At 41.0% G+C, this 24790-nt stretch overlaps 4 protein-coding genes across 5 annotated transcripts; 2 read left to right on the top strand and 2 right to left on the bottom strand.

Moving 5' to 3' along the window:
- The first annotated feature begins 672 nt into the window (after positions 1 to 672).
- hps1 (HPS1 biogenesis of lysosomal organelles complex 3 subunit 1) lies at positions 673 to 8543 on the top strand. Of its 2 annotated transcripts, none has more exons than XM_026191021.2 (18): positions 673 to 842; positions 2563 to 2754; positions 2861 to 2992; positions 3417 to 3559; positions 3638 to 3746; positions 3861 to 4021; positions 4175 to 4277; positions 4368 to 4452; positions 4638 to 4693; positions 4775 to 4942; positions 5214 to 5384; positions 5588 to 5664; positions 5753 to 5890; positions 6038 to 6103; positions 6306 to 6450; positions 7496 to 7609; positions 7712 to 7794; positions 7869 to 8543. In XM_026191021.2, the coding sequence occupies exons 2-18, from the start codon at positions 2638 to 2640 to the stop codon at positions 8029 to 8031; spliced, it is 2031 nt and encodes a 676-aa protein (XP_026046806.2). In that variant the 5' UTR covers positions 673 to 842; positions 2563 to 2637; the 3' UTR covers positions 8032 to 8543. The 2 variants fall into 2 exon arrangements, with proteins under 2 accessions (XP_026046806.2, XP_080144377.1); XM_080288251.1 differs by lacking the exon at positions 673 to 842 and adding an exon at positions 2377 to 2474.
- A 17-nt stretch (positions 8544 to 8560) lies between these two features.
- Positions 8561 to 11097, bottom strand: st3gal7 (ST3 beta-galactoside alpha-2,3-sialyltransferase 7). The gene is made up of 8 exons (XM_026190181.2): positions 10951 to 11097; positions 10559 to 10724; positions 10326 to 10452; positions 9900 to 10237; positions 9611 to 9797; positions 9331 to 9471; positions 9029 to 9181; positions 8561 to 8940 (listed from the first exon to the last, which is right to left on the bottom strand). Exons 2-8 carry the CDS (start codon positions 10705 to 10707, stop codon positions 8854 to 8856), a joined length of 1182 nt encoding a protein of 393 aa, XP_026045966.2. The 5' UTR covers positions 10708 to 10724; positions 10951 to 11097; the 3' UTR covers positions 8561 to 8853.
- A 901-nt stretch (positions 11098 to 11998) lies between these two features.
- On the top strand, positions 11999 to 15162 carry ankrd2 (ankyrin repeat domain 2 (stretch responsive muscle)). Its single transcript, XM_080287878.1, has 8 exons — positions 11999 to 12179; positions 12644 to 12786; positions 12882 to 12989; positions 13075 to 13173; positions 13339 to 13437; positions 13554 to 13652; positions 13747 to 13845; positions 14513 to 15162. Exons 1-8 carry the CDS (start codon positions 12110 to 12112, stop codon positions 14636 to 14638), a joined length of 843 nt encoding a protein of 280 aa, XP_080144004.1. The 5' UTR covers positions 11999 to 12109; the 3' UTR covers positions 14639 to 15162.
- Positions 15163 to 17066: 1904 nt separating this feature from the next.
- On the bottom strand, positions 17067 to 21953 carry morn4 (MORN repeat containing 4). The gene is made up of 5 exons (XM_026190129.2): positions 21703 to 21953; positions 20673 to 20746; positions 18653 to 18767; positions 18454 to 18563; positions 17067 to 18358 (listed from the first exon to the last, which is right to left on the bottom strand). The coding sequence occupies exons 1-5, from the start codon at positions 21873 to 21875 to the stop codon at positions 18210 to 18212; spliced, it is 621 nt and encodes a 206-aa protein (XP_026045914.1). The 5' UTR covers positions 21876 to 21953; the 3' UTR covers positions 17067 to 18209.
- Between the last annotated feature and the right edge of the window lie 2837 nt (positions 21954 to 24790).

Genomic DNA, 24790 nt, shown 5'->3' with positions numbered 1-24790 from the left:
GTAGCAAACATCTTTGATTTCAGCACCACTCGCTCTCTGGTGGAACTGTTCTGATCTTGCAGTACAACTACCTGTTTCTCTTGCACTCACTCCTCCTAGGATTCCATTTGGTGGACAGCAACAGCTCCCAAATGCGAAAGTCTGACTTGGAATGAACACCAGGCCTTTTGCAGTATTAATCACATAAATAAACTTTCATACATTTGCCAAACACTGTGACTCCCCCACCACCACCACTACAATATAATACATCCAATTAATTAATTTCAATATTTTTTCCTCTGTACACGTCAAAGATTTGCCATTTTCTGAGTAGCTTCCATACAAATCCCGAAGCTTTACTACAACAGGCAAACAGATTTGCACTAAATGTCAAACCAAGAAAGCGGGCACGAGTACGCTTCTAATCTCAGTCTCAATCATGCAGCTGCATGCCACAAATACCAGCTATTATACAGCATAGCTCTCCTAGTCATGTGGGCCACTTTATGCACCAGCACATGACTTTTTCCTGCCTCACTGATCATCGGGCTCCCCGAGGGGTAATCCACTTCGAGGAGCTTCCACTTAACACGAGCTCCTTAATAGCAGCAGTCTGACGAGCGCTTCTCCTCGATAGTTTGACAGCTCCAGCTCTTTTCACACCAGCAAACTTCCTGCCTGAAGTCACATGACTGAACGCTGGTGTCGCGCTGCAGCGCGGAAGGAAGAAGGCAGCTTGGGTTGAAACTGTAACCCGCTATGAAAACGTCCCCAAACGGCCCGGAAAACTGAGGAGGGCTGATTGATAGGACAACGGAGACACTGGACTGGGATGCTGGAGTTATCCGGCGCAGAAAAGTGTGAGTGATTTGCGGTGATACGAGTTGTAACTTTGGTCACTACGTTTGTGGATCAGCAGACTGTGTATGGAGGAAGTTAAAAGTTTTGTAAAAGAGGGAAGGCTTTTAGTAAAACACGGGATGTGAATGCACGGATCGGAGCTCCATGAAAAAAGAGAAGCTGCTCATGGTTACATCAGGTGTTTCTGACTGCACATTTTTAGTCTATGGGTTTGCAAAAGATTTGCAAATCAGATTTTTCTGCCTTTCTCACAACTTTTGCCCAACTGGCTATCATGCGATATTAATTAAATATGCGTTAGATGTACAAAAACCAGCCAAAACATAAAAAGAAAGAGAAGAAAAGATTGTTTGTTATGTTTCAAAGATCTGAGCCCCTAAGGATCCTTTCTGTTTCAAAGCTGTCGTTACCCCATCTGTACACTCACTGTGTTGCTCTCACCACAATTACAAACATTATTTAAATCTTTTGTTGAGGAGAAGGACCTTTGTGAACAAGGGTGGACATTTTGGTATTTATGCTCCCGATCTTACTTTTTTCCTGCCTCTGAGCCTGAATATCGTCATTAATATACTATCAGAGTCTACCTACTTTAGGCCAGGAAGCAACAGAGCCTAGGAGAAGGCTTATTTCCTTGCTTTCGGTTACTCCTGTGGCAAATGTATTCACAATAATAATACTGTTACAATGACTCAGTGTCACTGAGCTAGTCGTGATCTTTATACCAAAGATGCTACAGAGATACAAGTGTCATTAATTTCTGTACCTATAATCTATAATGATTTTTTTTTAAACAAGTATCCCTATTTCCTAATAATATAGGATTTTTAGGTCGATACAAATAGCAATATTTGTTTATTTAAAAATCTGATATATGGGTGGATTTTTTTTCAGCCCCATGAAACAGTCCTGTTTTTCAAAATAAGCGTCATGACCCAGACTGACTAGCTTCATATTCCTCTGTGTTAAAACGGAGGCTTTGCTCTTTATTTAACTATTTCCACATTGAATTGTGGTATTGAAGCTCCATTAACTAAGATTTTTCACTTGATGATGGCTTTTGCATTGACAATGCCTTCTTTATTCACACACATGCTACTACCTGATCAAGTTTTCTGTAATGGGAAACGCACCATGGTTGAAGGGTGTTTCGGGTATTACAATGCCGACATCGATATACTTGCTAATGGCTAATATCGGCCCCACCAATATATCAGTCAGGGTCTATTTGGCAACCTTTTCATAAGTCACTAGTTCTCCAACATTTTCTATTACAGTCATCAACAATATAAGAATATATCATTCATTCTGCTCTATATTCTTGCCACCTGGTTGTCCACACCTACCTGCAGTGGCTTTAAGCCCCATCAGGAGGCCAGTCCTGCAAACTGAGAACTGCTTCTGTAAGCTAATCAAATATAAATGCATGCTTACACAGACATGCTTTCAGATCAATACTTATGAAAAAATGATGTGATCTTTCTTTTTCTTTTTTTTCCTTTTTTTAGATTTTTCAAACTTGTGCTCTAAATGCTGGAACAATAAAATGGAAATCTGAGGACTGTTTAATCGTGTTTCAAGATTTTAACATCTTCCTTTTGGGCATGCCTTAGCTGTGTGAATAGTATCAAGTCAGTCCTTTGTGCTTCACAAAATTCCTCCCCGGACTCTGTTTTATGTCTTTCACCTCAGTACTTTTAACATTATTTTTTTTTACAGCCTAATGCGTGTGGAGAAGTTGGAGTAAAATAGGACACCGCATTAAAAAAGGACAGGAACGCATCTGTAGTCCAGATGAAGTGCTTGCTGATAGCAAGTGAGAGTGCTGAAATGCTCTTCTACTGGACTGACTTGGAATTTCAGCAGAATATCCAGAAACAGTATGGAGCGTCTCAAGAGGAAGGCCACGAGGTAAAGTTGAAGAAAGCTGTATTCAGCAGACACTCTGCATGTGCTTTTGAACTTGTTTCCTGTACGTGTTAAAATGAGTTGATCGTTTGCTTTTTTTCTCTCCCAGTTTCCGGCCTTTGAGGACAGCATCAGCACTCTGTTTGCTCCCATCATCATCTCCTTCAGCACCATGGTGACAGAGGCTGACAGCTACACATCTTTCACGACAGAAAACAACCACATCTACGTACTACACCAGGTAGCACCCGCCATACACAGAAAAAACTGTCTTCATCCCCCTGCACAAGTTCCTAAGTTATCTAAAAATTGTGCTATGACTCTAATTTCTCTTGACCTTGTTTGAAGATTTCTGATCTGTAAAGCAATCAGGCTTCAGCAACAGCACCTAAATGCAGGCCTTTGTCTCTGTGAAGCAGCATGTTTTATCATGTGAGTCTTGTTAAGGCTTTATCCTCCTGCCGCGCATGATGCAGCTATCGAGTCCAAGCACTTGACATGTTTCAGGTCCACTCAGCGTCAGCAGCCTTTTAGCTCTTTCTTGTGTAAACCCTTTATCGCTTAGAGAAATCAAAGAGCAGAAGACAACCGCCTTCACTTTATTTTCCAGCTCATTCATTCGCTTGGGGCAAAACCACATTTATTAGGGTATTTTGTGTCTACAGTTTGATGAGTGCCTGTACATTGCTGTGAATGGAGACGGCGAGGAAAAGGAGGAGGATCTAAGGAGGAAAATCTACGTGATGAATAAGATGATTGAAGTTTTGTTTGGCATGGTGACCCTCAGTGGGAACCTCCTCAGGAAAGAGTAAGACATTTTGTCTGTTTATCATTGGCTTTTAATACAGCATGAGGTTTAGTATGAGCATATGTTGCTCGTCACCAGACTGCGCGCCCGGGACACGGAGCAAAGGCTGAGACTGTGGAAGCATCTCCAGAGTCTGCTGGAGACCTACAGCCACCTCCGAGAGAATGATCAGAGCTTCTTAGTGGAGGTGTGGTTCTTTCTCACTTAGTACAGATTAGAAAATAGACTTTTTCTTTCTTTTAAAAAAAAAAAAAAATCTCTTTAAAATCTTATTTAAAAATCACCATCATCACTCTGTTAGGCGGTGGAGAGGCTGATCCACCCCACACTGTGTGAGCAGTGCATCGAATTCCTGGAGCGCCGTTTGGTTCAGCAGATCAACAGCAGCGTAGAGAGAGGAGGAGAGGAGGTGCTGCATGCCTTCATCCTGGTTCACACCAAACTGCTCGCTTTCTACTCCAGGTACAGATGTTTCTATAAACCTGTCACATTATTTTTATAGCTTACACCCTTCCTCGTATATCACCTGTACTTACAGTTCATATACTCATACCTACCTTTTTTACTTTTTACAATTCAACATGGTAATGGCTACAACCATCTATTTCTTTCTAGTCGCAATGCAAGTATACTCAGCACCTCAGACCTCCTGGCCCTCATCATCATGGCACAGAATATGTATCCTAGCAACGTGGATGTGGATGACCCGAGTCCAGAGGTACAAAGTGGTGACAGCCTCTCAAACAGCACCGACAAAGCATGTTGTTACTGAGTGTTTATTCTCTCTTTCTGTGCACTTTGCCTGAAGGATATTGATAGTACATCTGGTTCTGGCCATGAAAGTTTTTACACCCCAGAGCCCTCACCTACAGACAAAGACTCAAGCAGTTCAGGTGGGTTGTTGAGTAGAGCTTTTGTGTTCAGATCATCAAACAGATTTTAACAGACAAGGATAAAACCGAGTAGATACAAAATGCAGATTCCTACTTCTCAAACTGTATCTGTGACCAGATTAAGTCATGTTAAGTGTGCAGAGCATGTTCTTTGTCATTTGTTTCTTTATTTTTCACATCACCAGAAAAGCCAGTGAGGGGAAGCACTCCTGTGTTTGAGTTTGTAGACCCAGACATCCAGGTGAGAATACATTTGTAAACAAAGTAAACAGCTTTCTGTTTGTGTGTTACCCTGACACAATGTGAAACACACTGTATTCAGATGGCAGAGGACAGCTTGAGTACTCTAGAAGTTTATCCACCTGATCCAGCAACCCCTCACAAAGTCTTCTTAGAGGTCTCGCAAAAAGATGGCCTCTATCCCATGATGCCTCACTCCATGTACTGTCTCAAACTGTGGCCTGGCATCACACTAGTTCTGCTAACTAAGGTTTGTGAATACCAACAAGCAAACAATGTGTGTATTAGTGACTCCATATGAAGTCGCGTACAGTCTATATGTGCAGTAATTTGCTTGTTTACAGTATGTGCGCACAGACATATTGTTGTTTGTGGCCAGTAGGGGGAGTCTTTTTGACTTATTTGGAGATACATCTATTTAACCTCTGTGCCATGAAGTGTTCACAGCATCTAAATATATTTTTGCTCAGTTGTTTAAACAGTTCATTTTTTTTCATATTTATCTGTGTCATCTGTGTCAGTTTCCACACAGTGGAGTAGCCATGTCTGTGTATACATTTTGGGAAGCCTTTGCCAAACTGGAGAAGCGCTTAAATGAAGGCCAAGGAGGTTCCACAAGAGGCCAGCCTATGCATGAAGTGCGCAGCAAGCTGGATAAATTCCTTAAAACCCTGGCACTGAATGGGATACAGGTTTGTTTTTGTGTGTTGTTGTGCTTTTGCGTTGAGTGGCTGTATTCTTCTACACTTCCTCAGCACTCGTCTGCCTTTGCCACAAACACCCAAGTCAAAAAACTGACTTTAATCCTCATTTGTTATCACAGAAACACAGAATGTTTGCACATGATCCAATCAAATCTTTTTCTTCTTTTTTTGTCTTTTCTTCTTCTAACCAGTCCTCACAGTTGCAAAATGTCTGGACCGAATTCAAAAACCGGGCCTTCTCCAGAGGAGGGCCTGGGTTCAGCAGAGAGTAAGTCTCTTACTGCCCTCTGCTGGCCAAATGACAGCAAGACAGTTTGATGACCCTGTGAGGCTTTAAATGTCTGTTTATGTTGCAGTCTTATCCTGTGGTGCAAGAACATGAAGACCCAACTGTGTGGCATATACCGACAGTGTTTTCTGTCTGACTCTGGACCAGACGACACTCCTCGTCATCTCTCCCCTGGCCTGCGAGAGCGGGCCCAGACCATGGTGCAGTGAGTGTCTGTCAGCTACTATTTTCGTTGTTATATTTTAGGCTTGCCAACTTGACTTCATTTTTTTATTTTGACACTGTGCAACCTCGTCCTTCATTGTTTTGTCTGTATCCTCTTTGTCTTCCTATCTTTGTCTCACTCTCTAAGGGAGCAGCTGATGGACTGGAAGGACTTCCTGTTAGTGAAAAGCAAGAGGAACATCACCATGGTCTCATATCCTCTCAGTGCAGCAACTCTGTGATGTCCTGTTTTGTCTAATTTCTCTGCAATTGTTTTCTACAAAGCAGAATTTGTAATATTTGTAAAAGAATATTTTGTATTTTTATGGTTTTTAACAACATACATACACTTAAAAAACCCAAAAAACAAACCCATTGTTATGCTGAGCGTATTAATCTTAACTGATTAATCTCACTTACCTGGAGGATTTCCCAGGCCTCGTCCACTTTATCTGTGTGGACCGATCAAGCGGACAAATGATAGCGCCATCACTCAGCATCACAGAGCGGACCACGTCTGAGCTGGGGAAGGGACCAGTGGCTCAGTATATCAAAAACAAGGTCACTAAAACTAGAACTACATCTTATTTGTTTTGGGGTAAAGTATAGAAGTCAATAGCCCCCTCGTCATTTCTTTCTATTTTGCTGGGGAAATGGGAAATGGGTAAATTGATTTATTGGAATGTGTCCAAACATAGATGGAAATAGAGTAGCTGTAGCTAACTGTAGACACTCGACTGTTCTACTCGTCTCATCTCTGTACATATTGATGATTATTTGAACAAAAAATGTCAAATTTGAATTTCTCACTCGATAAGATCTGTTGCCCTACTTCAGTCAATTTCTCTCTTCAATGAACAGTAGACCTAATGGTCAGATGCATTTCTCAGTTGCTGTGTCAGGTCTTTGCAGGAATGTTTTCCATTTTCTGTTCATCTGCTGGGTTTTAGGCCTGCCATTTCTTTTTTGGCCTTCACTTGTTCAGTTTTCAGTTACATTTTTAAGGATATGACAAGTTTTCAGCTAATAGCTTTTTGGGAATCACATTGTTGGTTCAAAAATACAATTTTATGTCTATCAAGCTATGTCATCTTTGGCATTTTTCCTAGACTCAACTAAAGAAATGTCAGCAAACTGTGTGTTTGTGGAACAGGCTGCTAGTAACAAAGTGCCAAAGGTAGTAAGGAATTTGAAGTAAGCCTTTTGCTAAGTTTTCTGTTACGTCTAGACACAACATTAATTCTTCTTTTGTGGTAGGTGCCTTTTTTATATCACTCTGCAAATGGTCAGGTGCAAGGACTGGACTGAAAATTGGTGAAAAGGCAGGCAATATCAAAGAAAAGCTTTGAAAGACCTTCAGAAAGCCTGGAGACCTATTACTCAAAAAACGACAAAGTCTGACTTCTTGGAAGTCAAACATGTACAGATAGTTTTGTTTCATGTGTGGTGGTGAGTTTATGTGTCGACTCTTTCCTAGTGTTGTGATAAATTAGGCCAGCTGTCTGTAGCCTCATGTTCATCGTACATTGGGCTGTGCATAAGACAGCGTGTGGATAATCACAGTATGCATATTTTTGTCATTTCTTTTTTCTAATCCATACTGAAGATGTGGAGCCTGGTCAGCACAACACGGCACTATCTTCAGAAGGGTTACTCCACTCTAACATTACGTGATGGAGATTTCTACTTCTGCTACTTTCTCTGGTTTGAAAATGAAACTGTAAGTCACTGCTGTACTTTGTTCTGTTATCCATAAAAACAAATTTAACAGCCTGAAACAGCAAAAAAGCCTATAATTCAATTTGTATACCTCTTCAATCAGGGCTTCAAGTTGGAGGCAAAAGACATACCCATCATGCCCGATGACTCCGCCCCTATCGGGATGCTTGCTCAGAATCACTACAGGTAACCAGCCTGGTGTGATAGAAATATTTTCTTTAATTCGTTCTCCTGACTAAACAAAGCGATGCATGTTGCAGGAAGCTGCTGCGGTACTATAGTAAGAATCACCCGGGCGAGACAGTGAAATGCTACGAGCTCCTAACAGTTCACCTGGGAGTCATCCCCACTGAGATCATCCTCCAGCACTGCAGGCAGCTGGCAAGCAAATTATGGGAGCCCTCACGCAACCCACTGCTGTAGACAGACCCACACTCTCACAGTGGGTCAGAGTAGCCAAGAACAAAAAAAACAACTCTTATTTTACATGTTGTGTTCTGCATCTGTTTCATTGTCAGTGTATTTTTGTATTGTGTTTAAAATCCTAAGACCCAAAATTATTTATTGAAAGCACTTTGATTTCTGATTAGATAAATCAAACCCCACTGTGCGCTGTACACACCTCGTCTTTTATGAAGCATGTTCCACTTCCTAATTTTTGGGTATTTTAATATGTTCTTAAAAATATGTATTTGACTTATTTCTTATTTATTATTAATCTAAATATTTGTATCATTTTACTGAGATTTTTTTTTCTTTTTAAAATTTGTGGCTGATTTTTGGTTTGTTTTTTGGTTTGTTTTTAAGAAATGCAGCTATTGTCCCTTTTTTTTGCCTTTACTAATGGCAGCGTAATATGATGTATGAAGGAAACATAGTAATAGTAATTATGGTTTGTCTGTCTTAATAAACGAGAAATAATTTTTGAGAAAAAACAATCAGTAGTCTCACATTCTTATGTTTTATGTTTATTAAATTGTTGTAAACTCAGTTGAAATAGTACAGTGTGAACCCAGACCATCACGTTTCTGTGTGGTAGCACAATTTAGCTTCTCCTATCACAATTACAGAACAGGATCCAGTGATTTAACATGTTCATTGAATTGTAATGAGAAAAATTAGCCTCTACCGTCACTTGAAGTTAAATGTGCTCAGCAATCAGTTAACCACATGATGCTGTGAGCATTTTAGAATCAGTCTGCAGTGTGTAGGGTTCTTCAGTTCTGTATATCACCAATCTTTGACTCATACCCCTCCTGTTAGGTCAGTCACTACTCCTGCAGCCACCAGGTCCTTCAAGAAGAGTTTTTCAGCAGTTACATCATGCACCACCTGGATATAATCATAGGGAGAAAAATGAGTCGAAGCATGAAGCTCAGACGCCTCCTTGCCACTGCTTTGATCATTAAGCTAAACTTACTTGAGACTTCATTGTGTCCATGCGTATGGCCTCATAATAATGAAGCCTGGCCTCGGGGTGCTGCATGTCATACCCAAACCCAGCCAGGCTCACCTGGTCGCACATCTGCAAAGCCATCACCACTCCAGTAGCACCAATTGTTGGCAATATGTTCTTGGGGAGGAAAAAAAAACGACCTGTGACGTTTCAGCATAATAGCAAAAGCCCTCCTAACGGCTGTGAGTTTATGATTTTAAGTGAAAGTAATTTTGTTATTTGCACAGTCATTAATGTCCACAGATTATTCATTCATAGAAACTCACATTTCTCTGGTTCAGTTCATATTTCTCTATAACTTGGCCCATCTTGTGAATAATCTCTGGGTGGACGATCTTGAAGCTCTCTGGTGTCAGGGGGATATGATCCACAACTTCCTTCCAGAACCACATTTTGGACCAGAAGCTCTATTGAAAAATAAAAATAAAAGGAGATATAGGGTGTATATGTATAGTATAGTGCCATTGCTACATGACTTTCTGTGATGCTTGTGTGTGCAATATGCCCTTTCCGTGTGCAGTGGAGGATCTTGTGATGTGGCCTTACCAGAGGTTGTTTGGTGATCACAGAAGTAAGCCAGTCTAAATCGAGGCTCTTAAAGACCACCACAGCAAATATGCTAGTCTTTCTGTACTCGTTTGAGGAGTGAGGTGCTCCCTCTGGGTACGTCAGGCGGATGGTTGTCCTCGAACCAACATCTCTCTCAAAGCCATGCACCGGAGCATTATTCAGCCTGGTAACACAGATGGAGCCTGTGAGATGACGACCATCACAACAGTTTAAAAATAGGCGCCACAGTCTGTCTTTGGTGTCCACTTGACACAGGAATGCATACCTGATAATGATGTCATACTGATCTATATGTGATCCAAGATGGCTCCCATGAAGAATCCCTCCACTACCCACCACCACGCATCGCGTGCAGCTGCCTTCTCTCTTCAATGATGGAGGCAGGCCAGGTTGAGGCAGAGTGGCGAGCGCTACAGCGAGATGCTGTTCGATGCCCTGAAACCCAAGAGGAGGAGACAGACTCCATGGCTCACGCCTCTCCTGCTGTACAAACACGGGGATGTCTTGGAGGCCAACAGGACAAGACAGGTGCTTGAGGTGGTTTAGACACCAGCGAGGCAGACAAGGTCCTGCCAGCAGAGAGGCTGACCGATTTAGTACGGCCTGAACAGAGGGAAAAACATTTAAGCTAAAAGAAAGGGAAAGAAACCATCTCAAATACTTGCCAAGATGTACAAAGATGCATCTGTACCATATCTTTGGGTTGTTGATAGTCGTCTTTGATAGCTGCCACCTTGTCCGCGGGGAGATAAGCAGGAATCAGAATAGCCAAATAACATCCGATCAGCAGCATCAGGCTAAAGAAAAGGTTCTCCTCTCTTTACAGCAGATTGTTTTTTTTTAATGCAATAAAATATAGTGTTAGTTATAAATAGCACAGATAATATCCCACAAAGGAAATGCAGTACTACAGATGTGCTGCACCTGTTGAGAAAAACATCTCTGGAGTCAGTCTTTGGGACCACTTTCTTCCTGTGAAAGGCTGGTCTTGGGGTTGCCGCTTCTGCGGCCTCAGGCAGCTGCTGAGAGCTGTCGTCCAGGTCTGCTACACTCAAGCGATTCAGCGTTACCATGGTGCTCGTACTTTCACCTGAAACACACACAGTGCTGAACTCACGGCAGTGAACATAATCTCCACTTTATAACAGCAACGTCATGAACTAAACTCTTTCTATGGCAGATACAAACCTCTGTAATTATAGACATTAGAGTAAATTTAACTGAAAAATGTGAGCTTACACTCTTTTAAAATGGTTTTTACACAGTAAAAAGCCAAGATCAACATCAATTTGGGTAATATAAGCAACGGTACTCACAGCCAGGATGATAAAAGACAAGCTGATTGTTAACTGTGTCCTTGCCTGAGCTCCATGGGTGAGAGGAGAGGAGAAGAACATAACAACATCTATTGTTATGTTCTGCTAAAATGGCTGCTGCTGCTTCCTATCTGTCTGAACTCTGTCACTTCCTTCAGAGTCACTGGTTAAACATTAACATGTCACTCATTTGCAAACATTTCTGACTGAGTGGGACCAAGTGAGTGTGTGTGTCTATACAATTAAAATCTGCACAAACACATCACGTGAAAGGGGGGAAGTGTCAGACATGGTAAATACAACACTGAAGTACACCTAAAAGGTTTTAAGCACTAAAAAGGAGAAGTGTTTGTGTAGCTGCCGCACAACCCGTTATCAAACAGCCCTGTGTCATGTACTGTATGCAGACAAAGGCAGTTGATTTACAAAATCCATGCCCTTTGCTGATTTATCTATCGGCTGCCTGACTCTCTCAGGTGAAAACAACTAAAGACCCTCCCCCAGTGCACACTGGTCCTACCTGCAATTCTGGATGCAGTTTATCAAAATTAACCAAACAAAATAACAGACTGAGTGACCAATCGAGATATCACTTGACAGTGATCAAACCTTTATAAATAGCATAATCCCTCAAACCAGCATGTTTATGAAAGGAATATTGAAGTAAAAGAGAAGGGCATACTGTGGCAGCTACAGGAGGGAGTAAACCCAGGAGCTTATGCAGTGAATATACCCTCTGTGTAGGACATGCCTAAAGGGTCTTTTTCTTTGTGTGTGTGTGTGTGTGTGTGTGTGTGTGTGTGTGTGTGTGTGTGTGTGTGTGTGTGTGTGTGTGTGTGTGTGTGTGTGTGTGTGTGTGTGTGTTTTGGGGGGTTGTGTGTTTGTGTGTGTGTGGGCATGACAGAGGAAGAGAGTGAGCGAGAATGTAGGTCTGGCAAGTACACGGCAAAGTACACACACACCTGTTTGTCGGAGTAACACAATGTCCCACCATGAAGTCACTGAAGTCACTGAAGCCATCAAGCCACTGTGCCCAACAGCACTTCTCTATAAGCTGTATGATCTGACAGTTTTATTCTATTATATTTTAGATTATTGAACATTTAGTTGTCCGATATTACTATATTATTATTGCATTTTTGCATATTTTACCCCAGGGATGGAAAACGTTGCACAGTGGGCCGGTGTGATGGACCATGAGACAGGACAAGAAGAGAAAACCCAGGTAGGTAAAAGCTTTATTCCTGCTGTGGCTTTTGCAGTCATTCTCCTGTTGACTCCTAAAATGATAATTGTTTGACACCCCCTTTCTCTCTCTGCCAGCACAGACTATATAGTATATTTTTCTGTTGTTATCACAATATCAAAATTCCAAAAAGTTCTTAATGAGAAAAATTAAAAACATATGAGTAAGTGTTGCAGGTGTCGTGCTTGTTTGACATTAAATCTGATAACTAATACAAAAATGTGACTATGAACAGCACATGAGAGGCATTTTATCTGAAATGTTTCTATTGCTATGGCCAAGCCTGGTTTGCACTATGCTGTGAATTTGTTTTGACATTAACACTGTCATTCCCGGCTCTCAACACCCCATAGCTTGCTTGGCACCGCTGCTTCCAAAGCCAACATTCCCTCGCTGATCTAGGTTTTCAAACTGTGTTTGTTATTGTTCCCGTCATTTTGCAGGTAGATGAGAGAACGGGGAGAATCTCGTTGGACCTGTGCGGCGAGAGTTTGGACCTGAGTGCAGAACAGGATAACTCAGAGCTGGGCAAAAGAAAAAAGAAGACCAAAAAAACATTCATGCCCAGGCTGTCTGTGGAAATGCAAGTGGTGAGAATGATTTTCAGAAGCTGTGTCTTCATGTCAAAGATGTATAAAGTGAACCTCTGCCTCTCCTGCTCCTCTGTGTGTGTCTGTGTGGACAGATAGAACCTGTGGATACTGCAGAATTCATGAACGCAGCCAGTGAGTGCAAACTGGATATCATAGACAGGTATCTGGAAGATGGTGGGAACCCAAATGCCCACGATGAGGTAGGGCTCTCCCTGCATCACAGTAAAACATGAATAAAATATAGCATGCTAAAATCTCAGCTAATAATATATTTACATTTGCCAGCTGAAGAGGACAGCACTCCACCGCGCCTGCCTGGAAGGACATGCTCCAGTTGTCCAAATGCTTTTAGGAAAAGGAGCTGATATCAACTTAAAAGATCAAGTAAGACGTGTGTGCACGCTGTAGGTTTGTAAAGATGATGATGGGATTGAGTGAGATTATCTTCTCAAACTAAAGCTCCTGGTTCTAGTGACCTGATGCCTGCACTACTAATGGGATGGGATTGGGGGGGTGGGATGGGGGGTGGTGGCTCCTACTGTGTTTCAGCTGGGCTCTAGGGCCATACACTGGGCCTGCAGAGGGGGAAACCTGACGGTTGTCGAAGTCCTGAAGAGCCACGGGGCTGATCTTAATGTTAGAGATAAGGTAAATGTGAATTTTAGTGGGCTCTGCATTTGCACCAGACCACAGTCAGCCTCTAATTGAACACGAGTTTGCACACATTCCCACAATCTCAGATTATATCATTGTCTGTACTGCAGTTGCATAGCACACCTCTGCATGTTGCCACGAGAACAGGCCACACCTCCATTGTGGAATACCTGCTGTCTTGTGGGGCCTTAATCAACTCCAGGGACAGGGTAGGTGGCAACTCCGCTCCACTTCTGTGCTTCATGACCTCTACAGTTTATTTAAGTCATTAACAAAAATGCTTTTTTTAAAACCTGGTTTTAGGAAGGTGACACAGCCCTGCACGATGCAGTGCGTCTCAACAGATACAAGATAGTGAAGCTGCTCATAGTTGCAGGAGCTGACACAAAAATAAAAAATCATGTGAGTTGTTTTTTTTTCCATCTTTAATTCTCATTAGTGTGCAGGTTAGCATGGGTGTGAAAATGTAAAGAACCTGGTTCACAGGACGGTTTTGATTTCCATATGTGCAAATACAATGCTAGTTTGGTTATCTCATAATAAAGTGAGACAATGATGACAGTTTGATTTTTGATTCATACAAAAGGCAGTTTTGATCCAAGTCAAGAAATGTAGTTCAGCAGCACCTCATAAACTGTCAGACTGGTGCATTGTTTTTTGGTTGAGTTGTTTTTTTAAATGAGCAAGATGTAAGGTGTGATCTTTAGATGTGCTTCTGTTTTCTTTGAACAGTACTTGCAGTTTCCTGTCTTCATGCTAAGATATTAACACTGTGGTGCATATGACATAATCACAAGTGTCACGTTCAGTTTCATGCCAGTGTCACACCTATTCATCTCTTTAACTTTTGCTAATTTGCAAACTAAAGGGACCAGGCCTCCACTGCCTTACACACACAAACCACTAGGATTTTTAAATCTAAGCATTATATTTGTTATTACACTTTATTGCCACTATTTTAAAGCATATTTACTGCCTGCATATTAAACGCTAACATGGTTTTTGCTCACATCTCAACACTCTGCATGCTACATACCTCAGTGGTAACAAAGTGACAGTGTGATTACAGGAAGGACTGACAGCAGTGCAGCAGGTAAAACAATGGCAGTTTGACATCGTGGAGACCCTGCAGAGGCTTGAGAAACTAAGGAAGGTGGGAGTACTGTCGCCTTCTAACAACTCAGGGGAGGAGTGAACAGTGCAGCACAAAGCTGTGCATCTGTGCAAGGATCACCTCAGTTTACATTGCAACTGAGTGGTTACAGTTCTGCCGCATTGAACTTAAAGCCAGCAGATATCCTGGGATTGTTGAGGCTCTCAGTGAGCTAAAATCCACCTGGTTGACGATCCACCCTTGACTAATTTTGTATATTCTTTCTATATCACTTTCTATGAGCATCTGCCTCAGGTTCTCTCTATATAAATATATTCTGTACTTCTATGTAGTGCTGTGTAAATGATATTTGCATCTGCGTTTCCAGGACGTTACTGTAAAACCTCTAAATCAGTCTGAAAATATCAGTTGGGAATTAACATTAATATTAAAAAGTATCTGCTTATTTAAAACAGTAAGAAAACAACTCACAAGTGAAAAAAACAAAGGCAGCCTCGGGATTTTGAAACGAGGTTTAAAAGTGCTTAATATTGTTACGAACACTCTGAATATTTTACATCTGATTTGGGATGCTTTTGAAAGTTAAATAAAGCTGACAGAGATGGGGACTGTGTAAAAGTTGTTTTTGAATATACATTAGAGGTCCTTCTTTTATTGAGCCAGTGGGCCAGGCCAGAGAACGCATTAGCCCTGTGTTTGAGACGCCAGCTGACAGCAGCAGAGATGATGGGTATGCCTCCCGCTAAAGTCAGAGATTCAGCAGGAGCTCAGCAACATATTTTCCTTCTATCATCAGAGGCTCAAATGTTCCTGAGGGACATTTGTCATACACGCTGGGGAAACAATTTGCTGCTCTGCTTATACTGTAGTCTTTTAAGTACAGTAGCATATTCTAAAAATAGCCAGCACAGCTTCCTAAACAAATATTGTGGTACTGCTGTATTTCTCACAGTGCTGGTGTAAAATGTTGTTTTTTCATGTATCACTGTGCTTCTTGTAGGCAGTGCATCAGATAAACTATCACACACAGACACGTTTCCTGTTAAAAGCAATGCTGTGTAACTGTCAGGGACACTGGGGAAAACATACCACAAACAATAGAAGGTTATTCACACCGTGTGCAAGTGTTATAGTTTTATTTTGTCGACCCAATCTTAGCACGGCTTTTGCTAATCTGTGTATATCAAATGAAAGTTTTAGAAAAGTGATTGTTTTACTTTTTGAGGTTTAATGTTCTCAGCTCTTTGTGAGTTGCATGCTGCTTTGTTGCGAGTTAGGGCTGGAATGATGTACAGCGAGAAAGAGGGGGATGGGGAAGCTGGAGGTTTTCCCTCTGTGTTGTTGCTATGGTGGAACCGAAATCCAGTGGAACCTGTTTGTGAGTGAAATGCAAACATCTCTCCCATAATTTACCCTCTACGTTAGAATCCCTGAGAAGCTATGAAATAAAAACTAAAGCGTTTCCTGTTTCTTTGTTCAATTCAAATACTGTGACACTCAATGAAAAACACGTTTCGCTTTCAGCAAAAAGATCTTTATTAAACACATCCACTGGTTGCCACCTCTGTGAGACTTATTCCAGGAACGTTACAGGATATTGTGCAACAGTTTTCTCTGAGAGCACTCAAAGCAACATTAAATCGTTACTGAACAAAAACCTAAGAACCGAAACGATGTTTTCCAGGCAAGTGAAAATCTGGGCAGGCACACTTTTAAAGCACCATTTGTTTCCATTTGGAAAAGGATGTGTGATTCGAGTGTATCCAGTTTCACTCAGGCAGAAGTGTGGAAGCAAAGAAGGCTTGAGGAAGTGTTGTGTCTAATGGAAAAGAAAAAGAAAACCCTCTACGAGATCTGCAGCATATTACACTGTTTTCACACAGTTCAACCCTTAAAGTGTGTTTTATAAAGTGGTACTAATGCATTCACTATGTAGCACTGCTGTCTTTGTGATTGTACTTTCCACCGTGCTGCCATTCCAAAGGGGCGTTCAAAGCAACAATGCAAGATTGTGAATTGATTTTCTTTATATTCGATAACAGCAGTGAATGCCTGTAAATGTGTTAAACCATGCTCGAAACATCAGACATATTTAAAGCAGAATCTGATTTCAATTCCCTGTTTAATCTGCAATTTGTTCTTAATGATTGCTCTTTATTGTTCAGGAAAACATGACACTTGACTGTTCTGGAGTTCAGTAGCTGTATCTTCTGTCTGTCTTTGGTTGAAGCGCTGTGTAGGCAACCCTAGACAAACCATCTCAACAAATGCTTTTTAAGGCCTATTAACTGTTCAAGTACACGGAAATAATCAGAAGTCACAGGTCGGCTGTGATCAGCTATAAAGGTTAATAATAAATTCTTAACACGTTCTTTAACTACACTGTGTTAAATAATGCAGTAGTACAATTTTCCACCTGACCAACAATTCATTCCAGAGGTCGAACCAAACACAGTCACAGACGATGACTATCTATACATATCACAAAAGGACTACACACGTTACAAAGTGAAATAGATATCTGATTTATTAATCATTCAATTTGCTGCCTTGTTTAAGATTTAGGTCCATAATTGAGTGCATTTAGTTGTGATTTCCACTGTAAATGTGACGCGTTGATGGGAGCTAAATCCTCAGCACCAGCTTAGCGATATGTCTCGGAGCAAAGGCGTCAAGAAGGGAAAGAGAGGGCGTTGTGCGTCTTTTGTTTTTGTTTTTTTAAATCAGACAACCTTGAACTACACTCTTGCACAAAAATGTCTTTAAGGCAAACGTGAATACTGATTTTCAAAAGGGGGAAAGTGGAAAAATGGATCCCTTTTTTTGTAAAGTTAGCAGCAGGATTTTCAGTTGAGGGTTTGGCCATTGGAGTGTTCTCAGAATCATTTACATTCACCTGGTTTCGTCAGCGCGCTGTGTGTGTCTTTTTCCACCCGTCAAACTTGTTGAATGCTTTTCCTTGCTCATAACACCTTTACAAAGCCAATTAAAAACTATTTGAAATGGTGCATTGTTTAGATCTTTGTTTTAGCCCTCGGTCTTTGTGACTGGCTTCGTGGGCATGCTGTCATGAATGTGAATCATGTTGCTGCCATGCTCTTGCACATGCAAGCACGTCCTTGTGCATGTGAATGTGAAGAACAAAAGCGGACCCACTTATAAAAGCACTGCTAGTGGCACCACTAGTTAAAAATTCAAAAGGTTTCACTTTCTTGTAATAGCTTGCACCTTTTTAAGGTGAATTAATTCCACCTATAGAATTAATTTACAAACTTTTTAAAGAACCAGATGTCTCAATTTTGATGGTTTGATAAAAGAAGGCTAAGTATTCTGTAGGAAAGACAAAAAGACGATGTTCAGAACACCGGAACAGCAGCATTCACTGTATTCATAACTTGAAGTTAAAGGTGTGCTTTATGGTCTTCATATTTCATGTCAGTCTTCCAGAAAGTCATTATTTGGTCAATTTGCATGTGGATTCCAAGCCTCTGTTGAAGCAGAGCAAGGATCATGCATAACAAGAAAAAAAGTCATGGTAAAAGAAGAGATAAAGACATTGAGAGAAGAGCTGGGGAAACATATTCAAGTACAATCCCTGACGCCCTTTCAGATGGTGTTGGAACCTTGAGTGCGATTGTGTCCTTCAGGGTTGTCAAAGCGCCAGGCTGTGAGCATTGGAGGCTGAAGCCTGCGCACGCTGCACCACTCCTGGACACTTTTCTCTCTTCAGCAGCTTGTGGTTTTGAAACAAGCCTTCATTTCGTGGAACACCATGAGTTCCATCTGGGAAAGTCAGTAGCCCTGGAGGGACAGACAGAGGACGCTAAGACGCTATCACAGAGAGAGAATACTGACATCCTGATGGACAGGCTGTTCCAGTGCTGTAAAACTCTTACCATAGCCTTCAACACGCCCATCTTTGAATTCCCCTTCAAACTTCATGCCGTCATATCGACTGAAGACACCCGTGCCATGAAATTTTCCGTGTGCAAATTCGCCTTCGTATCTGAAATGGTGAAAGTAAAGCATGAGTTTATTTTTTAATCAAGTACAAAATTTGTTCTCTTGTTGTTTCCACTCTTTTTGTTCACACACCTGGATCCATCTGTAAAAAGCAGTACACCAGAACCATGGAAGAGTCCATTCTCAAACTGACCGCTGTAACAGGTTCCATCCTGAAACTTGAGCTGGCCATCACCATGTCTCCGACCTGGAAAGTTCCACAACATCAAAGTGAGCAATGGCAGTAACTTCAAACAGAAGATACCATTCACTTGTGAGGAATCTAATTAAAATCAACCACCAGGTCTGTTGTGGTTTATTCCTACATAACAAATTGCAACATACTGATGGAAAACCGAGCCTACCGTTTGAACTTACAGTGTGGCCGAGGGATTTAAATTCACTTTTACCGTAGAGGTGCTTCTCATGTCACATGAGTTAGTACGTGCCTGGATTTAAATACCCCTCCACCCTTGCTCAGAGAAAGGTTTACTACTGTCCCATCTGCCTCCTGTGCACTCAGAATTACAGCAGTCTAATCCAGCAGATTTTTAGCAGGGATTTCTACTTTGGGATCCAGATTGTGAAAACAGTCAAGGAATGTACTTGCACTCCCCTCCTAGAAGCCTGTGATCCACTACTGAAGCTTATAATCACATCAGAGGGCACACACCTGCAACTGGTTTAATCCACGAAAGCCACACTGAAAATGCAGGTAGAGCAAAATTTGTTGAATACAATAGGTTAAGTTGTGTTGTTTTTATGTAAAAGCAGCTGAAAATCTTAACAAACCAAATGACAAGAGAAAATTACTCTGGGATTGTCTTATTCCTAGCATATTGGCTTAGTTTCTCAGAAGCAGCTGACAGAGGACACTAAGATTTCCAAAACAGGTCCAAAGTCTAATCCAGACAAAGCCAGAGCTAGCAACTCAGTCGCTGCTTGTCTTGGGTTACCAGTGCTTGCTAATTGGGATTTGACTAAATAGCTTGAGCTTGCATGTCACTAAATGTAGCATCACTGTATGTGTGTTAGAGAGATTTAAAACAGAGCAAGCATCCTGTGATATTTTAGACAGGTGAAAATTTGGACAAAGATGTTTTCCCCACAGCTTTATGATAACCCTGCCTTTGGTACTTTCCTGCTATTTCCCTGTAATAACATTATTTATGTAAATACAACTCACTTACAAAGCTCTCTGTTATGTGTACTCTGAAGTTAAACATCCAGCACAGATGGGTGAACATCAAGCTCAGTGAGGCAGCTTACTTATTACCTTATCTAATGGATGCTGCTTTAGCTGATGCTTTATAATTTACTAAAATTATTTAAAAGTTATTGAAATATCTGGAAACATGCAAGGAAATATACAGGTCTAAAAAGCTTGAAAGTTAGTATTTGCTGTGCCCAACACAACCTGAACTCTCTTAGACAAGCTTTCTTTCCTAAGAGAGCAAAATATCTCTCCAGGCCTTTCAAAGTTCTTCTTTGGGGGTCGCCAGGTCGGCTACCTTTTGTTCTGTTCTCTGTCAAAATTATCCCACATTGCTTTAATAATGTTGAGGTACAAGCTCTGGGGGGGGCAAATCCATAAGTAACAGTGCTTCATTGTGTGTTCTTCTATCCAGGTATGCTTTTACTGCACTTCCAGTGTGCTTGTGATCATTGTCATGCTAAAAAATGAAGCCCTTGCCAATCAGATGCTTTCTAGATGGCACTGCATGGTGGATTAAAAAAGTATATCTTTGGTATTTTTTGTAGATTCAACTAAAGAAATGGGAAGAAATTGCGTTTTTGTAACAGGCTGCTAGTAATAAAGTGCCTAATGATCCAATTTAAAATGTTTTTTTTTCACCTGTTCAGTGGATTAATAAAAAGAAAAAGAAAAAAGACCATTCCTCTGAAAATGGTCAGTTACCAGAGCTGGACTAAAGATTAGTGAAAAAGCAGCAGAAAAACTTAAAAGCTGATAGCTAAAGCAACAACACCTTGGAGACATATTCTAAACACACTACCATAGCTACAAGTGACAGCCTGTCTCCCTTGTATTAACATAATCATGTCTGGACATCCTTTAAGCTTTCTTTAAAACTGAAAAGTGGGATTGTCTTGCCTTCTTTCCACTCGCCGTGGTACTCTTCCCCACTAGCATAGGTGAAAGATCCTCTGGTCAGAGTCATGGTTTTCCTGTCAGCACACAAACACACTCTGAGTCACTCTTTGACTGAGTTAAAAATGCACACACATGTACTTATGAGTAGAAATTCCTTTTGGGATTATTAGTCCCTCTGTCTATGGAACAGGAAAGTAATTTCCTCTTTGGTACACATATATACTGTAGGGTTGGAGACCTCAGTCATAAAGCAGACGTGATGAAAGCAGAATGCTTCTAATAGTCTTTAAAGGATTACCTTACTATGATGATCTTTTTCTTTAATCAGTCATATTTAGTAAAGAAAGATAAATAAATGCATTATCTAGCTTCTATTACAACCTCTAGACCTTAAAGCCTTAGAAAGCTTTCCAATTTCTTTAAATAGTAGGGGATTATTTTAACTTCATACGCTTCCTATAATTAAATAGCACACGGGGGAGGGGAGCTATTTGATGCACCCCAAAATGAAGGCTAATAATCAAAAAGGCTTTATAAAAAGGCAAAGGCAAGTCACATCTGATCCCATAGCTGCAAAAGCACAACTCTGATTATAATACAGTGCATGCTGGTAGCGGTGACGCTGGGGTATGCCCAGTTGTGAGGAACGCCTTTTACAAAGGTTCAGACCCTGGAAGCGTTACTGTAGCATGGATGCAGACATACACCAAAGATGATTGCTATTTAATGGTTAATGACGCTCTTCCTTTAAAAGAAATAAATGATAATGTGTACAATGTACAATGAGAGTGAGGTGTAATTTCATCCGTGATGTCAAACGAATAAATAATTGATCACACCAACACTGAAACGTTGTTGGAAATATCCAACTTAGGTTGCCAATATGTTCTGAGCAGTGCAGTTTTCACTTACATAACATGTTGCTGAAAAGGCTGTCGCTTTTAATGACAAAGCCTAGGTAGATCTGATGTAACCTATATCTCATCTACAAGGGGGGAAAGGCTGCACACCCGTTAACGCTATAATTTACCTGCAGACTACGTTTGTCGTCTCTGAAGCATGGAAACCACCGTGCAAGAGCGGAGGGGCGTAAAAATATGAAAACACCGGCTGAGAGACGTTTGTCGCATTCAGGTCCTCCTCGTAAGCTTGATCGAAGCAGTTGTCCCAGACACGCTTTGGAAAAAATGCTAAAATCGTCATTCTTTTGGATTCATTTGTTTGCACGTTGAATTATAAGGTGGGAAATTCCCATGTTTTATTTTTTAAACCCTATTTGGTTGCTATCAAATGTTTTATAGTTGTCGACTTTTTGTTGGTGGCCACCCTTCCGCTAAGGTTTAATAATTCCGGCATCACGTGAACGTAGCATTACAACGCCGTTGGCATAGTGTGCTGCAGGTTACAGACAGTGGCAGACATATTTATCATAGAATGATGCTGGGCATTTTTCTGAAGCTGTTTAATTATTTTTGTCATTATTGTTGGCCAATGCTGTGTTTTATATAGGACCAAACATGCTATTACTACTAATACTACTAAATTCTTACTATTTTTAAAAATCTGATTAAGATGTCGGGATTTTATTTTAGTTAGATGGCCAAACTCCCTGTCCTAGCTCATGGTAGCCTACTGATGTATATTGCAGAGGTTTTCTTAATAATAACCTAGTCACTTTATTTAATACTACTGGGCTGCACTCCCTTTTGCCTTCACAACTGACTTCACAACAATTCTTCATGGCACGTAATTTAACAAGGTGCTGGAGACCTGGGTCTATATTGACATGATAACCTCACACAGTTACTGCAGAATTGTTGGTTGCTCATCTATGATGAATCTGGCAGTCTATGGCAGTGAATCTGCCATCCCAGGGGCGCTCTGGATTGAGAGCTGGTGCCTGTAGAAGCCATTTGTGCTCAGTGCAGTGACTCATTGTCAAGGAACCAGTTTGCAATTATTTGAGCTTTGTGACATGGTGCACTATCCTGCTGGAAGCAACAGTCAAAAGACTAATACAATAAAGAAGTGGATATGGTCATGAGCAATACAGAGGTGGGCTGTGGTGTTTAAATAATGTTTAACTGGTATTAAGGGTAGTAAATCACTTTTCTTCACCACTGATCAGTTTGAACTACAGGAGGTCATCTTGACCATGTCTACATACTTAAACGCATTGAGTTGCTTCCATGTGATTAGCTCATTAGACATCTGTGTTAACAAGCAGTTGAATGGGTGTCCCCGACAAAGTGACCAATGCAAACACTGGTCAAATTGAAATCTGAAACATCAAAAATGCAGAGCTACCCTCTGTGGCAACCCATTATGATAAGAGAGCTGATATATAGTCGTGGTAAAAAGTAAACACACATTTGTTCAATTCTAAGGGTTTTATCAGGACATAGTAAACATCTGCTGTGAAGCAGTGGGTTAGTGAGCTATGTTGAGCTTAAAGTCAGAATTTTCAGTGTCATGAAAGTGGTTCTCTCTTTTTACTGGGCTAAATTATCATGGCAACTTATGCAAAACATATAACCTGGTTCAGGAGTGGCTTAAGTTTTGTTTAAAAATCATGTGGAAGTGTCACTTTTTCACATCTTTTATAAAATTTATAGCATTCAGTGTCATATAGATCCTCTAGGGAAACGTGTTTTATACAGTGGGATGCAAAAGTTTGGGCAACCTTGTTAATAGTCATCATTTTCCTGTATAAATCGTTGGTTGTTACAATAAATTTAAAAAAGCCAGTTAAATATATTATATAGGAGACACAGACAGTGATATTTGGGAAGTGAAATTAAGTTTTTTCAAAATCAGGCAGGTGCATAAATTTGGGCACCACAAAAAAAGAAATGAAATCAATATTTAGTAGTTCACCTTTTGCAGAAGTTACAGCCTCTAAATGCTTTCTGTAGGTTCCAATGACAGTCTGGATTGTGGTTGAAGGTATTTTGGACCATTCCATTTAACTCACACCATAGATTTTAAATAATATTCAGGTCTGGGGACTGAGATGGCCATTCCAGAACGTTGTACTTGTTCCTCTGCATGAATGCCTTAGTGGATTTTGAGCAGTGTTTCGAGTCGTTGTCTTGTTGAAAGATCCAGCCCCGGCGCAGCTTCAGCTTTGTCACTGATTCATGGACATTGGTCTCCAGAATCTGCTGATACTGAATGGAATCCATGTGTCCCTCAACTTTGACAAGATTCCCAGTCCCTGCACTGGCCACACAGCCCCACAGCATGATGGAACCACCACCATATTTTACTGTAGGTCGCAGGTGTTTTTCTTGGAATGCTGTGTTCTTTTTCGTCCATGCATAACGCCCCTTGTTATGCCCAAATAACTCAATTTTTAGTTTGATAAGTCCACAGCACCTTATTCCAGAATGAAGCTGGCTTGTCCAAATGTGCTTTAGCGTACCTCAAGCTACTCTGTTTATGCTGAGGGCGGAGAAAAGGCTTCCTCTGCATCACTCTCACATACAGCATCTCCTTGTGTAAAGTGCGCCGAATGGTTGAAAGATGCACAGTGACTCCATCTGCTGCAAGATGATGTTGTAGGTCTTTGGTGCTGGTTGACTCTGACTGTTCCCCACCATTCATCGCTTCCGTCTATCCGAGATTTTTCTTGGTCTGCCACTTCGAGCCTTAACTCGAACTGAGCCTGTGGTCTTCCATTTTCTCAATGTGTTCCTAACTGTGGAAACAGACAGCTTAATTCTCTGAGACAGCTTTCTGTATCCTTCCCCTGAACCATGATCGTGAACAATCTTTGTCTTCAGGTCATTTGAGAGTTGTTTTGAGACCCCCATGTTGCTATTCTTCAGAGAAAATTAAAAGAGGAGGGAAACTTACAATTGACCCCCCTAGATACTCTTTCTCATTATTGGATTCACCTGTGTATGTAGGTCAGGGGTCACTGAGCTTACCAAGCCAATTTGAGTTCCAATAATTAGTTCTAAAGGTTTTGGAATCAACAAAATGACAACAGTGCCCAAATTTATGCACCTGCCTGATTTTGTTTAAACAATTATTGCACATTTTCTGTAAATCCAATAAACTTCATTTCACATCTCAAATATCGCTGTGTGTGCCTCCTATATGATATATTTAAC

Source organism: Astatotilapia calliptera, chromosome 13 (assembly GCF_964374335.1).
Source record: "Astatotilapia calliptera chromosome 13, fAstCal68.1, whole genome shotgun sequence".
Taxonomy (NCBI): Eukaryota; Metazoa; Chordata; class Actinopteri; order Cichliformes; family Cichlidae; genus Astatotilapia; species Astatotilapia calliptera.
The sequence above is the reverse complement of the archived record's forward strand: the minus strand, read 5'-3'. Positions and strand labels throughout refer to the sequence as shown.

Excerpts from the sequence above, each read along its gene's own strand:
- hps1 (XM_026191021.2), top strand. The coding sequence starts at position 2,638 with ATGAAGTGCTTGCTGATAGCAAGTGAGAGTGCTGAAATGCTCTTCTAC. Across the intron at positions 4,453-4,637 it reads CAAAGACTCAAGCAGTTCAG|AAAAGCCAGTGAGGGGAAGC; the intron begins GTGGGTTGTTGA and ends TCACATCACCAG. Across the intron at positions 4,943-5,213 it reads CACTAGTTCTGCTAACTAAG|TTTCCACACAGTGGAGTAGC; the intron begins GTTTGTGAATAC and ends CATCTGTGTCAG.
- morn4 (XM_026190129.2), bottom strand. The coding sequence starts at position 21,875 with ATGACGATTTTAGCATTTTTTCCAAAGCGTGTCTGGGACAACTGCTTC. Across the intron at positions 18,564-18,652 it reads CTTTTTACAGATGGATCCAG|ATACGAAGGCGAATTTGCAC; the intron begins GTGTGTGAACAA and ends TCACCATTTCAG. Across the intron at positions 18,359-18,453 it reads TGGGCGTGTTGAAGGCTATG|GGCTACTGACTTTCCCAGAT; the intron begins GTAAGAGTTTTA and ends CTGTCCCTCCAG.
- st3gal7 (XM_026190181.2), bottom strand. The coding sequence starts at position 10,707 with ATGGTAACGCTGAATCGCTTGAGTGTAGCAGACCTGGACGACAGCTCT. Across the intron at positions 9,182-9,330 it reads ATGAACTGAACCAGAGAAAT|AACATATTGCCAACAATTGG; the intron begins GTGAGTTTCTAT and ends TTCCTCCCCAAG. Across the intron at positions 8,941-9,028 it reads TGGACACAATGAAGTCTCAA|GTGGTGCATGATGTAACTGC; the intron begins GTAAGTTTAGCT and ends GATTATATCCAG.
- ankrd2 (XM_080287878.1), top strand. The coding sequence starts at position 12,110 with ATGGAAAACGTTGCACAGTGGGCCGGTGTGATGGACCATGAGACAGGA. Across the intron at positions 13,174-13,338 it reads ATATCAACTTAAAAGATCAA|CTGGGCTCTAGGGCCATACA; the intron begins GTAAGACGTGTG and ends ACTGTGTTTCAG. Across the intron at positions 13,438-13,553 it reads ATCTTAATGTTAGAGATAAG|TTGCATAGCACACCTCTGCA; the intron begins GTAAATGTGAAT and ends TCTGTACTGCAG.